This window comes from Nannobrachium achirus (genome assembly GCF_963921795.1).
Source record: "Nannobrachium achirus genome assembly, chromosome: 10".
Classification (NCBI taxonomy): Eukaryota; Metazoa; Chordata; class Actinopteri; order Myctophiformes; family Myctophidae; genus Nannobrachium; species Nannobrachium achirus.
The window spans coordinates 55,037,834-55,054,165 of NC_137819.1; the positions used below are offsets into that span (position 1 = coordinate 55,037,834).

A 16,332-nucleotide genomic window follows, 5' to 3' on the forward strand; every position below is an offset into this window, starting at 1 on the left:
AGGATGACTTCATGTCATGTCAATATCTGATGCTGCTGAGCAAGAGCAGTGTGCGGAATCCTTTGTACAAATATAGTTAAGACAAACATCTTTATCATTATGAAAAAAGGAACATGACTAAATTAAACACCACCACCAACAAAATACAAAGAAACCGTCAATAATTTTAAAAACTAAACTGAAAGGCTCTGGAATGGATTTCCAGAGGCTTTCAGGGCCTAGGTTGCCATGGCAGTCAATTTGTCATATTAGGGAAATCAACTGGCATCCGCTTCATTGATTGGCGGGCCCAGCGCTTCACCCTCGTGGACTGCCAAGCGTTCCGTGATGTTTGTGCAGCTGTACCAATGTTAAGTGCACCAGTAAGACTCCCTAATCGGGAGATAAGCGACCGTTGGTCGCTTATCTCCACAAATATCACAGCCTCCACCTCTCACGTCATACGGGCAGCCATAGTTACACCTGGAATGTTGAATCTCCATATATGGAGATAACCTACCCATCACACAAAGTCTGACCTCACCAGCCCATACCTGGGCATGGACGACTTATATCTCCATATACGGAGATGGCCATATATGGAGATACGATGACATCACAGAGTCCACAGCTGATGATGTGGCGTGATGTCATACAATACACAAACAAGCCCTATATAAAGGGGCAATTCTCACCAGGGAAGAGAGCATTCCCCACTAGCTGAGTATCTTAAGATGGTTGGATGTGATGATAAGCCACAAATAGGCCAAAAGTTTGTTTTACCAATTATCAAGACATACGGGCAGTTGACAGTTTGCCATTGTTACTCATTGAAGTTGAATCTCCATCTGAATCCCTTTTATGCCCATATATGGAGATCCCTGCTCTGAGTATCTGACATCACTAATCCCTTTTATGCCCATATATGGAGATCCCTGCTCTGAGTATCTGACATCACTATTCCCTTTTATGCCCATATACAGTATGGAGATCCCTAACAGAATCCATTTTATGCCCATATATGGAGATACCTGCTCTGAGTATCTGACATCACTGTGATGTCACCTGTTTATGCCTAAATATGGAGATCCCTGCTCTGATAATCTGACATCACTGCGATCTCACCTGTGATGTCACAGTGACACATCACCTCAGTATCTGTGATGTCACAGTGACACATCACCTCAGTATCAGGCGTTACACGTATACATTGAGCAGGGCAAAGGTGTGACGTGTGTGACGGACGGACGGACGGACGGACGGCCGGTGGAGGTTTTCATACCAGTAAGACTCCCTAATCGGGAGATAAGCGACCGTTGGTCGCTTATCTCCACAAATAGGCCAAAAGTTTGTTTTACCAATTATTACACTCTATGTGAACATTTACCTCCACCTCTCACGTCATACGGGTAGCCATAGTTACACCTGGAATGTTGAATCTCCATATATGGAGATAACCTACGCATCACACAAAGTCTGACCTCACCAGCCCATACTTGGGCATGGACGACTTATATCTCCATATACGGAGATGGCCATATATGGAGATACAATGACATCACAGAGTCCACAGCTGATGATGTGGCGTGATGTCATACAATACACAAACAAGCCCTATATAAAGGGGCAATTCTCACCAGGGAAGAGAGCATTGCCTGGAATGTTGAATCTCCATATATGGAGATAACTTACGCATCACACAAAGTCTGACCTCACCAGCCCATACTTGGGCATGGACGACTTATATCTCCATATACGGAGATGGCCATATATGGAGATACGATGACATCACAGAGTCCACAGCTGATGATGTGGCGTGATGTCATACAATAAACAAACAAGCCCTATATACTGATGCGATACGATGACATCACAGAGTCCACAGCTGATGATGTGGCGTGATGTCATACAATAAACAAACAAGCCCTATATACTGATGCGGAGATATGAGCAGGGCAAAGGTGTGACGTGTGACCGACCGACGGACGGACGGCCGGTGGAGGTTTTCATAGTAAACTGCTCCCTGACGGTCGCAACTAAACTGCGACCTTACGGTCGCAACAAGACGACTTCTTTTACACAGCAAGACTTCAATAATTTCCTTTTTTTGCTATAGGCTTTATGTGACATCCATGTCTGTTGATATCTGGTTGCTATGGTTGCTGACCTTACTAATCTGAGTACTGAGGACCTACACCATGAATTTTCACTTTTTCTATTTTAAAACCTTTTTTTGGGGTCCCACTGGCACCTTCTATCCTCACAAAGTCCTATTTCTGTACATTGTGTCTTTCTCTGGTTTTGGGAAGACAGAGATGAAAAGCTTTCCACGGGTTCTCAAAACAGTGCTGTTCTGAGAGTTGATCCGTGTGACGTCACACGGATTCCCGTTTTTTTTTTTTTTTAAACATTTTTTCAAAAAAAAAAATTTCAAATCATTTTTTTTTTCAAAAATATTTTTTTTCAAAAAACTTTTTTTTTCAAAAACTTTTTTTTCAAAAAACTTTTTTTTTCAAAAACTTTTTTTTTTCAAAAAAACTTTTTTTTTCAAAAAGCTTTTTTTTTATACATAAATACAATGCAGGTGGGGTTGATTGTCTAATGTAGATTAACTTTCAGTAATGTCTGGTCTAGCAACGGTCGCCCTGTGTCATTTGACAGTAGGCCTATAACATACAACATAGGCCTACAGTAGGCTATAATCAGAGCTGCAACATTATCCTATTTTTGTATTGGCCCAATATTAACATTATTTGTTGTCAACGTGGGGTCCGGGGAGGAGTGAAGAGGAGGGGAGGGGGGAGGGGTGGAAAAACCCCACTAGATGCGCCCCTGAGCAAACAGAGGCCGTTTTGGTATTGCAGCTGGAGAGCCTCATTATAGTAGAGCTAGAACAAACAAAAAGAATGGTCAGAGTGTTTGTTGAGGGTTAAAACCTGTCTAAGACTCAATTTTGAGCATATATTTATACAAAAAATATAGTTTTAAAAGCATGGTGTAGGCCCTTTGAGGCCAGTCTGCCTACATAGAGGTATAACCTGGAATAGGGCTGGGCAATGAACCAAATTCTGTGCATTAATCTTACAATAAATGCACAGAATCTCTGTATGTACTTCTGTAGTTCATGTATCTGACTTCAAAAATTCAAATACTGGTGTTGAGTCGGTCGGTACATGCTCACAACGCGTCGCATTGTGAGCATGTAGATCTGCTATTTTCACAATTTCTGCCTCTAATATTTGACAATTTGTTCAATTGTTTAATTTGTCATTTTAGAGGTATTAAAAAGTCCTTAAATTGTCACTTTAGAACCCTCTGAGTCTATACACTTAAACCTTCTGTTGGTTTTCAAAAAGAACAAAGTGATCCAGGCACTCAAAAGTTTAAAAAGGGAGGAACAAGACTTTATTTCATTATGTTAAAAAGCCAACATGTTTCGACCAGAACCTGGTCATCATCAGGGCATGTACTGACTGTTGGTTTGTTGACTGTTGAGAGAGAAAACAATGTTGCACTTTAAGTTAATCATCTGGGGACCCCCCAAGGGGTTCCCGACCCACAGGTTGAGAATCACTGCTCTTCCAGGTCACATTGTCACTCTTTTTTGTCTTCTGACATCACAATATACCTGACCTGGTCTGACATCAAAATGATATGATGCTATATCCCAGAGCTGTATCCTTCTGCTGAGATGGGATGAAGTGTTGTGATGTCAGAACCGGTCAGTGCAAAATTAATTCTGTCTTGGCCATTCATTGGGCATTCAGCAGCCCTGGATGTCAGAACAGGTCAGTGCAAAGGAATTCTGTCTTGGCCTCGTCATATCTGGGAATGCCCATATCAGTGCATGCCAGTGACTGCCGCCGAGCACCGCCGCCGTCTGGCCAGAGAACGCCACCAGCACCTAGAGAGAGCAGCATCAGTGCACGCCAAAGTGCCAATATTTATTTTAGGACGCAGAGGGAAAGTTGATCCCATGCCAAAGCGCCAGTACTTGCCCAGCCATCTGCTGTGGATGTGTGCACGCTCCCATGTGCACGACCTCGCCCTTAGGACGTCTTACTGGTAGTAATTAGTGTGGTTGCTATTGGCAACACACTACTGTATGCAGTGTCTTCAGCTAAGTGAACCTCTGTTTTGTAAAGTTTCTGAGTAATGTTATCCGGGTTGGGCGGCTGCACAACAGAAAAGTTACGCTTTTGGTCATGATTCACTTTACATCAAAATATATATAATATTAATGGTAAGACGGAATTAATTTCCCAGGGGATTCCTTGTGTCTGGCTCTCATCACAGCAACCACATTATGTTTGTGATGTCCCACCCATATATGGGCATTTTATGTCACCAATGTCACGTTTGTGATATTGTTGCACCTGTTAACATTGCGTCCGTTACGTCCCACAAGCCATATCTAGGCAAGACTGTCCAGGAATTCCATATCTTATTGTGACGACAATGACATCACCCCCATCAGCTTATAAGTGACTGCTGTCGCCAGTACAGAGCACATTGGCCTTTGATCTTCAGGAGTTTCAGTACTTTTAATATCAATATCAATCGTTCAACCGTTGCAAATCTTGAATCTAAGGGGCGGGTCTAAGAGTGAATCCCGACTCCTAAGGAAAGCATTGTCTGCACTGCAACAGACAATTTGAGAATCGATGATGAAGCTGCGAAAGCTTATCATGTGCTTTGCACTTGTGCTCTGCTTGATAAATGCCACCAGCAAACCAATCATAAAGAAGGACCGGATTTACCACGAAGTTCCACTCAGTACCCGAGAGCATGACGACTCTAAGAACTTTGATTATGACCATGAAGCCTTTCTGGGAAAGGATGAAGCCAAGAACTTTGACAATCTTGCCCCAACGGAGAGCAAGAACAGACTCGGCTTGTTGGTGGAGCGGATAGACGAGGACAAGGACGGTTACGTGACTGTGGAGGAGATGAAGAAGTGGATCAAACAAGTCCAGAACAGATGGATGTATGAAGACGTCGACCGACACTGGAAGAGGTACGACATCAACGAGGATGGCCTGGTGTCCTGGGATGAGTACAGGAACAACACATACAGATACGCGTATGTTGACCCTGACCGCAATGACGGCGCCTCAAGGATGGCTGCTCGCGAAGAGAGGAGGTTCCAAAAGGCTGACCAGGACGGAGACATGAAAGTCAACAAGGACGAGTTCGCTGCCTTCCTTCACCCTGAGCACTATGAGCACATGAAAGACCTTCTAGTGCAGGAGGCCTTAGACGACATTGATGCGAACGGGGATGGAGTAATTGACTTGGATGAGTACATAGGTGACATGTACAAGTACATGGGTGACCAGGAGATGGATCCTGAGAATCAGTGGCTGAAGACAGCGAAGGAGCACTTCACGGACTTCAGAGACAAGAACAAAGACGGGAAAATGGACAAGGAGGAGATCCGAGACTGGATCCTGCCCAACACCGACTATGCCGGGTCAGAGGCCAAGCACCTGGTCCACATGTCGGACGTGGACAAGGATGGGCGTCTGACCAAGTCAGAGATCTTGGATAAGTATAACCTGTTCGTAGGCAGCATGGCAACTGACTTTGGCAATGCCCTGCATCATCATCACCACGATGAATTCTAAAGACTTTGTTCTTATCTGGAGCAGCAGAGATGGCTCTCGGACCCTCTTTTCCAGTGAGATGAGGCCATCTCCAGTAACACATGGACAATAATGTATTTAGAAAAGTAGAAAGATGCAATTGGAAATTGCAAGTGTGGTTGCCAACGTGACTATTCTGCAGCAAACTAACTGTCATGTGAAGCTCAACCAATACTCGAGCTAGCACCACTCCCAAATGTTTTTATTTACCAGTAAAACTCACTACATCGGGAGATAAGCGACCGTCATGTTGCATACACAAACTTTAGAAGGCAATGGTGGCCAATCAGGAGGGAATATGGGATATTGGACAGATCCATGTTGATGACATGACTTACTGTGTACTGCTTAGTGTGATTTTAGGGCAAAATCTGTAGGAGCAGTGTCCAAAAATGTGTTTTGCAAAAGTCGGACTGATGGTGGCGCTAGATGGGACAGATCCATGTTGATGACATGAGTCTAGACATACTGTGTACCGCTTTGCATGATTTTAGGGCAGAATTTGTAGGAGCAGTGTCCAAAAATATGTTTTTGAGAAATGAGTGGTGGAGGGTGTGATTTGGCAGCCAAGGAGTGTGTGTGCAAAGTTTGGCATGGATAGGGGAAACGGAGATATGAGTAGGGCAAAAGTGTGACGTGGCGGACAGACGGACAGACTGACGGACAGCCGGTGGAGGTTTCGAACTAGCACCACTCCCAAATGTTTTTATTTAAGAAATATCAGGAAATATTTTTTTTGTGAATGTTTTTTTTCTTTTCTTTTCTTTTTTTCCCCCAAGGTAAAAACCCATTCACAAATAAAGTTTATCTAGAATAAAATTTCCCCAGGACTAGTGTGTTGCCCTGTTGGACAACCACACTTTTTCTTTTTTTCTTTATCGAAATGCCAAGGCAATAACATGGGTGGAGTTAAGAACCAGTATGCCCCTTTTTTAATTAAATGTTTTTCTACCATTTGTCCAGCACCTGGACACTCTTGCATCATACAATGTGCAAACACCTTTTTCCTTGTTAGTCACTTGAGATCACGTTTTTTTTTCTTCCCCAGAGTAAGACCACAATACCAGCTGGTAAAAAAGACATGCAAGATACAGAAAGACAAGAACATAAGATGATGGGACTGACCCGATGGCATAACAAATTTATGCTCTGCCAATCAGGTGCTCTGGCAGAGCAGTGCTTCCCAACTTCAGGTCCTGTGACTGTCAACTGGACATGTTTACTTGAATACCATATCTCACATTCAATATCTCGTCGTGACGACGACCCCTGTTCCTTCATGTGGATTGTGGACCTGTTATATGGATGTTTTAGACCTATATGTTGTTGTTATTTTTCACTTTGTGTTAACCAAAAGATTTGTTTTTTTTTGTAGAGAATTTGCATAGACCAGGGCAAGGTCTGACCAACCCCATATCCTGGACACTTCGTGTTAGCCAAAGAATTGGCACAGACCAATCATGGGCCGTTCCGCCCATGATGTCAGGGAAATAGCCCAAAAAATAGCACAGATCTCCATAACTCTTGAGCTGTGCTCTTACATACGGAAAGGTCTGAGGGAAAGACTTTGCCTGAACTTCAAACCGGCACCCGTAGAACGCCACCAAAGACCAGAGACAGTGCTCGCACAGGTACATTTTTTTTCTTTTTTTGCATGAGAAAGGGTAAAATTTAGTTTGACTGTAGCTCAGTGAAAGGGGTCCAACGCCACCAGGAACCTCCTTTTTATTCAAACCAAACTGTCACAGCGCTGCCATAATAATCATGTGCATTTCAAGCTGGCAACTGAATCAGAAACTGTGGCCAAATGTCTCAAAGACAAAGCTGAGTTTTTCTTTTTTTGAATTTCTTTTTTGAAAAATATTTTTGGACCTCCTCCTATCTACTAGGCATGATCACGATCGCGAAGTTGCATGTTTGACCCCCATACCAAGCAACCCCCATCATAGCAACGCTGTTTGTTTACATTTGAAGAAAACATAATGGCTGCTAGATCATGAATGCCTGGAAGGATTTCCAAGCAGATTTTTTTGTTTGAAAGCTATGGATCATGCACACACGTGGTGCATGATCCGTGCACTATGAATTACATGGAAGTCTATGGAGGCTTGTGGCATCCTGGAACTTCAAAGAGATTTTTAAAATGCAGCGAATGAGTTAAGAGTTCAGTGAGTAGAAACCTAGAAAGAGTAGATTACCTTATTGGGCTGACAGTGTTGCTCAGTGGTGTGGATGAGTGTCTGGTCCAGATCTACCATTAAGACCAGTTTCTTGTTCTTATGCAGTCTCTTCTGATCCTCCCTGCCAAGCTCCTCTGCTTGCTGGAAGGGTGAAATGGGTCAGTATAGAGTAAATATCAAGCAAAAACACCATATCCAAAGCTGTGTATGTTAATATACTGTATGTACGCGATTGTTCTGTACAGATATTGCGTTGGAAGAGCAACATAAGGGCAGTGCAGCATTTGTTTACAAAAAGAGCAAATGTCAAGTCATGGGCCTTATTACTTGCGGCAGCAGAGCGTGCAAGTACTGCGCTCGGCTGCGTATGTTTTCTTTTTTTTTGTTTATTAGCACATTATTATAAAAAATAGAACAATACATATTGAGGTCATTAATTTAACAAATACAAGTTCACTAGGAACAAATACAATATACAAGTTATGTCAGAGCAGCTGTGCAATAAAGAAGTAAAAAAACAGAAACTCCACAAAAAACTGAAAATGTAGGTATGTATGTAGGTCTGTTTAAGCCCGTAGCTTAATCAGGGACCAGCATTTCTGGCAACGTCATCATTAACAGTCAATGAGGGACCAGTATTCCCGGTGATGCCAGTGGTGATGTTACTGGCATCGCCAATGGTGAGCGCACCTCATGGCACACTCTGCTGGCGCACAAGTAGGCCTACTTGCGCTTACTTGTGCACAAGTCGCAAGTTGGCACCTCGACAGAGGTTCTAATTTATACTGTGTGAGCCAAGCTGTGGATCATGGCGCATGGCTCCAATAGGATCTAGACTCTAATGTTTTTTTTTATAAATCAATGAATCGACACGAAAATAAATGATAATCGACTGAACCAATTATTCCCTCTATTATGCTTTGTCGTACAACTGTCACACAAAAAATATCCGATCTACAAGCATAAAATACCTCACATCGTGATGTGTTGATTTATTTTTTCCTTTTTCTAACAACTTTAGTTTTTTACAAGAAGGGTTCATATTTTAGATAGTCATTAGAGAAAAGAAAATGTGAGTGTTAAAATGTTTTCATTTACTTTCTATCTTTTTTGTGGTTTTGATTTGCAAGTGGCTAAATATGTATTTTTAGACACAATAAGCCCATTCACAAGATGCACTGAAATCTTTCATGGTCAGATGTGACTTATGGGGCTTCTGTAAATAGTAATAAAGTAATTGCCGGCTTATTATGTCTTAAAAGACATATTTAGCCACTTGTATGCATACATCTAAAATATGAACCCTTGTTGTAAAAAAAACAGTGTTGTCCTTTAAGAAAAAAAGAGAATTTGTATTAAAATAATCGATTGAGTTGATTAATTCGATTAACAGCTGCACCCCTCCAAGTCCAGGTGTCCCTAGAATCCCACGCCTCACCTCTGAGCTGACCATCAACTCAGGGACACTGTGCACCATGGAGACTGTTGCCGTGGAGATGGGTGCTTGCTGTCTCCCATTCCTGCTCTCAAGCCTGAGAGAAAGAGAAAAAAGAGAGAGAGGGGGAGGGAGGTTGGAGGCGGTAACCGCCGTACCGCCGTACCGCGGTATACCGAGGTCTACCGCGGTGTCATTGTGCTTACCGCGGTAAAAAGACAAAAAAAAGGTCTATTTTTTATTGGAAAACAAGCGAGTTTTAAAACGGGGGAGAAGCGAGGACCGCATGCGCTCCATGCCGCTCTGCTCTGGGCCGTGTACCACACGTTGGAAGCCACATACGTCACTCACACACAGAGACCTGCAGTGTACACAGTGCACGGCTGCACGCAGGGCATAGATAGAGTACGGAGCACAACTCTTTCTCTGTAATCCACTCGACACAAGGATGTTAATACATAGGCTACCTTGTGTTGTGGCATATCTTTTTTTATTCATACGGATTACTGGCGGAGCGCGGGCCGCGTGGACTAAAGCCGAAAATGAAACTATTTTACTTTCTCCACCGCGTCGCACATTGTGCTCCGTCCAGCGGCGCGTCGGCGATTTTATAACCTTTTCTGTCAAGTCTTGTAACTAAAACCTGTATATAGCAGCACTCAATCACTGCGATTTGAGAGTTGAGACGTGACGTGACGTGACGTGAGTTTACAGAATCACTGTACACGATCTGACAACCCTTCCTTCAGCTGTTTGTGTCTGAATAGCCCAAGTAGCTAGCCTACGTAGCTTGCCTACGTTACTATGGTAACCCGACAGTGCAGATCTAAAAGCTCAGAACGCATCGCGGATGCGACGTGTTGTGAGCTTGTAGATCTGCTCCTTTGAAAGCCAGACACGCTGTGCTGTACGGAGAAGTATAACTCGGGCAGTCAGGCTGTGTCGCCTCTCCACTGTGGAGAAACTATTTTACTTTCTCCGTCGCACGTTGTGCTCCGTCCAGCGGCGCGTCGGCGATTTTATAACCTTTTCTGTCAAGTCTTGTAACTAAAACCTGTATATAGCAGCACTCAATCACTGCGATTTGAGACGTGACGTGAGTTTACAGAATCACTGTACACGATCTGACAACCCTTCCTTCAGCTGTTTGTGTCTGAATAGCCCAAGTAGCTAGCCTACGTAGCTTGCCTACGTTACTATGGTAACCCGACAGTGCAGATCTAAAAGCTCAGAACGCATCGCGGATGCGACGTGTTGTGAGCTTGTAGATCTGCTCCTTTGAAAGCCAGACACGCTGTGCTGTACGGAGAAGTATAACTCGGGCAGTCAGGCTGTGTCGCCCCTCCTTTTGGGAAGATGATTGCAATATTTTGGCTTATCGCCGAACCTTAATTAATAGATACGGGGGTGCGGTAATTACCGCAGTACCGGCGGTAAATGGGAAGACGGTAATCGCGGTAACAAAATGTCCATACCGCCCCAGGCCTAGGGAGTAAAGCAAGTAAGCATTTAGTGGTTTGTGTTTTCTGTGGACCTTGAACATTTATTGTGATCGTTTAGAAAATAAGCTCATTGTGAGGGCAACAACAAACATGCAGATTAAATTAGCAAGGCATGCCAGTGGTTCCTGACAGCTGGTTTGACTCAGACAGGCAAGCTGGCTGTGGAAGGTCCTCATATCAATGTTGTTTATAGAGAATACCTGAGTTCCTCAGCTTTGAACTGGCTGGGTATATTTCCACAACTTGACCCCAATCGACATTGTTGTTCATTCAAAAACTGAATTCCAATGTAAATGAATCTAACCTAATGTTGCCAATATCCAAATCAACAGAAGTCAATGTGCATTTTATCAACTGTCACTGCAACACTCTTGACGTGTTGCTTGTGAAATTCCTTTCAAGCCATAACTTTGAAAACGGGCAGCAGAGTTTGAATCAGTCTGTTAATAAGCAAAACAAATGTAGGAATGCATGTTTATCAGCTACAGCAACTGTACACATTTTTATGAACCTTTGGCACCAAGCAAAAATATGAGTTGAGCTCTTTGCATTGCACTTGTGGCTCCACCTGGTGGCCTGAAATTAACACATCATGACAAGCAAGTGACAGTTCCAAAACACATGCATAAGGAACTGAATGAATGATTTATTCATTAATTAGATTAGCGGATGCAATTGCCTCACAAATGTTTCAGTTATACCAGCCCTGTCCACCACTTGTCCAAGGCATCTGCTGTATCACTCATCGGTTATGACTGTTGGATCGACATCCAGATCTACCAAGAGCTACATAACAGTGACTGTCCATCATATGCATATCACCCCTGAGTGGAACATGGTAAGCCATAAGAGATGTGAGACAGATGTGCATGCATGCTGAGAACCGGCAGCAAGGTAAGGTAATAATGTGAGCGGTTTAATTTTGTTTTCATAAGTTCTTATGTGGGAAATTATTTTAGTTTTCTGAGACACATAACTGTCCCATCCCTTGTTCTTGTTGTACTGTAAATTCACTGTATGCGATTATTAGTGATGCTTGGTCCTCATATTGTGAACCCAGAATGAGAGGAAAGTGCAAGGGAAAAGTTGAGTTCTTGGTTTGAGTATTTTGTATATTTTTTGTGCTTCTATAACAAAAATCAAGAACTAATGATGGCAAAAGTGACATAACTGTCACTTTTGCCACACACACACACACACACACACACACACACACACACACACACACACACCCCTTACAGTGGCTTCAAACCCGAAAACAAAACAGAACTTTTTTTGTGTACCGTTACAACCTACTGCATTAAGCTAAAGCATCTATCAAATCTCCAAAATGTGTTTACTTACTGAGTCAGATCCTGGCCACATTCAGCACACAATCCCTTCATTACTATGGGGTGGTTGCATTCTTCTATTCTGACAATGACACCCCTAAAGAGAAGAGACACATTAGTTTCCATTTTTACAATCCAGGGAGCAGACTAAGTACAGAGTGAAAGGTCAAGTTCATTAAGTATTGACGGTTCAAGTGGTTAAATATCTGAAAACACAAACTGACATGAATCCAAAATACACTGATGATTGTGCTGTCAAACGTTGAAACTCTATGGAAATCTATGAAAAGGTTGTGAGGGGTCCCTGCTTCATCTCTCTCTCAACAAAGGGGTCCCTGCCCCTGGCCTGAACACGTTGAAGACCCCTGCTGTAGATAAAGCAGCTATCATGACAACAGAAGGGACATGTTATCACCCCAGGCAGTGAGGCAGCTATTACTATATAGCCTACCAGTGTTGCCCAAACATCCAGGGTCCTGTTTTTATGGCTTGCAACTGTAAATGTCCCCTTTATTAACATTCAGTAGTATGAATTTTACTGAACTGTGGTCAGGACAGGAGTTCCCTGTTTCCCTGTTTTTAGTTTTGTTGAACAACCGGGAAATCCTGACGTGGACTTCTTAAATTGAAGGAACTGAACAACAGCACGGATGTTAACTGTTTGATGAACTCAATCGAATTATTAAGGAACAACTGGAATTGACCAAGTTCTATCTTCTTCAAATTGCAATGTTGACAGGTAATGTGAGGTAGACTACCATCTGAAAATATTTTGTTCCAATAATATAAGACAGGGGTCTTCAACAGGGGGTCCGGGACCCCTAGGGGGTCCTCAGAGTTACCACAGGGGGTCCTCCAAATCTTTGAGTGATAGAAACTTTTTTTAACCACTTGAACCCTAGCGTCCATATTCTGAGAACTTTAGCCACAAATAGCAGATCTACAAGCTTACAACGGCGTTGTGAGCGTGTAGATTGGCTATTTTTGGCAAAGAGCTTTGGTGTAGAGGGGAAAAAGTGCAGACTAAGTACAAAGTAAAAGGTCATGTTTATTAAATATTGACAGTTCAAGTGGTTAAATATCTGAAAACACAAATTGACATGAATCCAAAATACACTGATGATTGTGCTGTCAAACAATGAAACTATGGAATATATGAACAGGTTGTGGGGGTCCCTGCTTCATCTCTCTCTCTCAGCTAAGGGGTCCTTGGCCTGAAAACATTGAAGACCTGTGATATAAGAGAAGGATTTAGATGGGGCGATGTTAGTCATTCTCTCGTTGAACTAACTTCTGGTGAAATATTGAAATAATTAAACTGTTCCTCAGTTAGCTGGGGACAACCTTGTGAAGACCAGTCAATGACCCCGCAGTGAGTACCACTGACACTGACTGCAAAGCAACTTTTTTATTTTATTATTATACGTATTTTTTAAGTAAGACTTTTACCCAGAAAACAGGTAAAGTTTGCTGTCAAAGGCGACTGGTTATCTAATAACACAACAGGGTTGAAAAATAAAACACATTACGACTTTTTACACTACAGGACAGGCTGCGGCACAAAGTGTCAAGTAAATCAGTCAGTGGTTCTCAAACTTTTTCCATGTCAAGGACCCCCAAATTGACACTCATTAGCCTGCTGTCGCCCCATTTGAAAAGATATGTATTATGCCAGGGACCCCCATAAGAGATGATTTTTTACAGCTCCAACAGTGATTCCCAACCATTTTAATTTCAATGACCCCCCACCTCCATTTAATGGAATTGTTATATCCCCAAAAGAGATCACAATTAAAAATCAATGTTAATTTAACTTTGAGTGTATAAATGGAACCAAACGAACGGGTCCATTTGGTTCCACATCCATAATGGTTCCTAACTATCATTTAGCTGGGGGGACCCCCTGTAACTCCCTCAGGGACTCCTGGGGGTCCCCAGATTCCACTTTGAGAACCGTCCAATGATGTAAAACACATGAGGATGAGAGAGCAGAGCACCCATCATCATAGCCTCCTTCCTGCCTGCCTGTCACCCATCCATCCCCGTGATCTGTGTATGTTCTGAGTCAAGTCAGTCAACAGTGCACACGGGGCAACAACATGGTTTCGTAAACGTTCAACTCAACAGCCCGGAGAGGGTGTCGCTTGTCAAAATAAAAAGAGCAGCCTGCTTGTACTTGATTTTTGACTAGCGACGCCGTCGTACTACGCAGTATAAACGAGGCTTTAGCGGAGCGGCTAATAGCACCGTTAGCTCGCTAGCATGCTTGCTCTCTGGTCCATAGCGTCAGAAGGAGTTCTCACCAGAGCAGTGGTTCTCACAGTGGATTCCTGGGACTCTCTGGGTTCCTTAATGGGGGTCTAAATTGACCCATACCAGTCTGTTAACTCTGACAGCGTACAGACGGGTCCATTTGGTTCCATTTGTACGCTGTCAGAGTTCAGGGGAGACCTCGAAATGTGAAGGTTTGAGAAACACTGACTGGACCAGAGCTATAGCTAGCATGCTAACGCGTTAACATGTAACCTGCAAATGCTGCTGTTGTTGTTGTTGTTGGCGTGCAACGAGAGCGACCGCCTGAAACGACAGCACCGTGTGAGTGAGCGAGCGAGCAGGGACGTGACGGGACGGGACGGGAGTCCGGGACGGGACCTTTCGGCTCACTCACCCGGCTGGTATGACCTGTCCGGGCTGCCAGCACAGCTCCTTCACCACTCCGGCGCGGTCCGACTTCACCTTCTTTTCGGCCGCCGGCGGCGGCAGCTTGTTCGGATGATCCGCCGCCGGGGCCTGACGATCATGACGATCCCTCTCCGACACGGGGACGCACAGCGCCAGCACGGAGTCCACGTTCACCTGAGAGCCGGGCCTGACCTTCCACTCCACCAGCCGCAGAGGGAGAGCCGAGGCCGGCGAGCGAACGTCCCCCACCTGCTGCTGCTGCATCGCGGGCCCTCCCTCCTCCTCCAGCGGGCCGCCGGGGCCACCGCCGCCGCCAGAATCTGCAGGATCCTCCATGGTGGTTCTCTCGCTTCAAGAATCCCTTATCCGTTAACTTTCCCTTTTTCTAATAAAACATAAGATTGTTATCCCTTCCAGGTGGCGCCGGTCATTCGGATAATGTTCTGTGGTTGTATTTATTTGTTTTGCCTCTGCGTGATGATGAGGTATGAAAAATACATGCAAAAAACGTGCTGCTTTGCTTGTGGAGAGCAGAGTGATCGATGCAACACACGCACAGGTTCGCTCTTCCCGCCCGTAAACAGGAAAGAGACAGCCGTGCGACACGGTCGTACGACGGCATCCGGTGCGCTGTGACGACAGATGACAGTGGAAGGAAAAAGTACTCAAATGTTTTTACTCAAGGAAAAGTATCGACAACGATACTGCAATGGGTAAAAAAAAGTAATACTCTGTGATTTGAGATAGAAGTAAAAGTACTGAAAATTGGAAATACTCAAATAAAGTAAAAATACCTCAAAGTGTAGCTACTTATAAGTTGGCAGTACCTTAGTAAATTTACTTAATTTACACCACTGTGATGATGATGCTGCTGATGATGATGAAGATTATGAAACACAGTTATTGTCATGATGACAACTTTGCCTAACTATAACTATACAAAATATAAAAATCGTTAATTTAAGTGTATGGCAGTGTTCACACAACTACAAAAATAAATACAATGATGAACTAGTTAGTGTGAATGGGGCTTAATCATGATAAATTGAATATCATTCTGAATATATATATATATATATATATATTTGTATTTCTTTTATGTTTTTATTTAGTTTTTACATAAAGTATTATTATTATTATAAGCTTGCATTGAGTACAGTACTAACCTAGGCCACCCTATCAGGATTGCTGTGATACAAGGGTTACCTGATGTAACATGATGTAACTTCATAATAATAATACTTTTTCTCTTCTGGGAATCAATGAATAAGTGAGGGTGGCTGCGTGTGCGTGTGCGTGTGTGCGCGCGTGCGAGAGAGAGAGAGAGACTTGGCTGATTGGCTTGATTATTATTTTTGTCACCATAAACACCAACGGTCTGTTTACTTTCTGCTTTTGTAACTTGTTTTACCATAGAGCAGGGGTCTTCAACAGGGGGTCCGCGACCCCTAGGGGGTCCGCGGAGGTACTGCAGGGGGTCCGCGAAATGATTGCTTAAAAAAAAAAAAAAAAAATCAAAAAATGTGTTTTTTTTTTTTTTTTCATTTTTCACATTTATGTTAAAAAATAAATCATGAT

At 43.3% G+C, this 16,332-nt stretch overlaps 2 protein-coding genes across 2 annotated transcripts in view; one reads left to right on the forward strand and one right to left on the reverse strand.

Moving 5' to 3' along the window:
* The window catches only part of ctdp1 (CTD (carboxy-terminal domain, RNA polymerase II, polypeptide A) phosphatase, subunit 1), a 128,797-nt gene extending 113,476 nt beyond the window's left edge, over positions 1-15,321 (reverse strand). The window contains exons 1-4 of the mRNA XM_080735781.1: positions 14,741-15,321; positions 12,086-12,169; positions 9,243-9,336; positions 7,823-7,945 (exon numbers count right to left, since the gene is read on the reverse strand). Of these exons, the coding sequence (XP_080591907.1) occupies positions 7,823-7,945; positions 9,243-9,336; positions 12,086-12,169; positions 14,741-15,090 (651 nt within the window). The 5' untranslated portion in view covers positions 15,091-15,321. The remainder of the gene's footprint in view (positions 1-7,822; positions 7,946-9,242; positions 9,337-12,085; positions 12,170-14,740) is intronic.
* LOC308292696 (calumenin-B-like) lies at positions 4,644-5,606 on the forward strand (the record flags this gene model as incomplete). Its single annotated transcript, XM_080735107.1, has 1 exon — positions 4,644-5,606. The coding sequence occupies one exon, from the start codon at positions 4,644-4,646 to the stop codon at positions 5,604-5,606; it is 963 nt and encodes a 320-aa protein (XP_080591233.1).
* Positions 15,322-16,332: the final 1,011 nt, after the last annotated feature.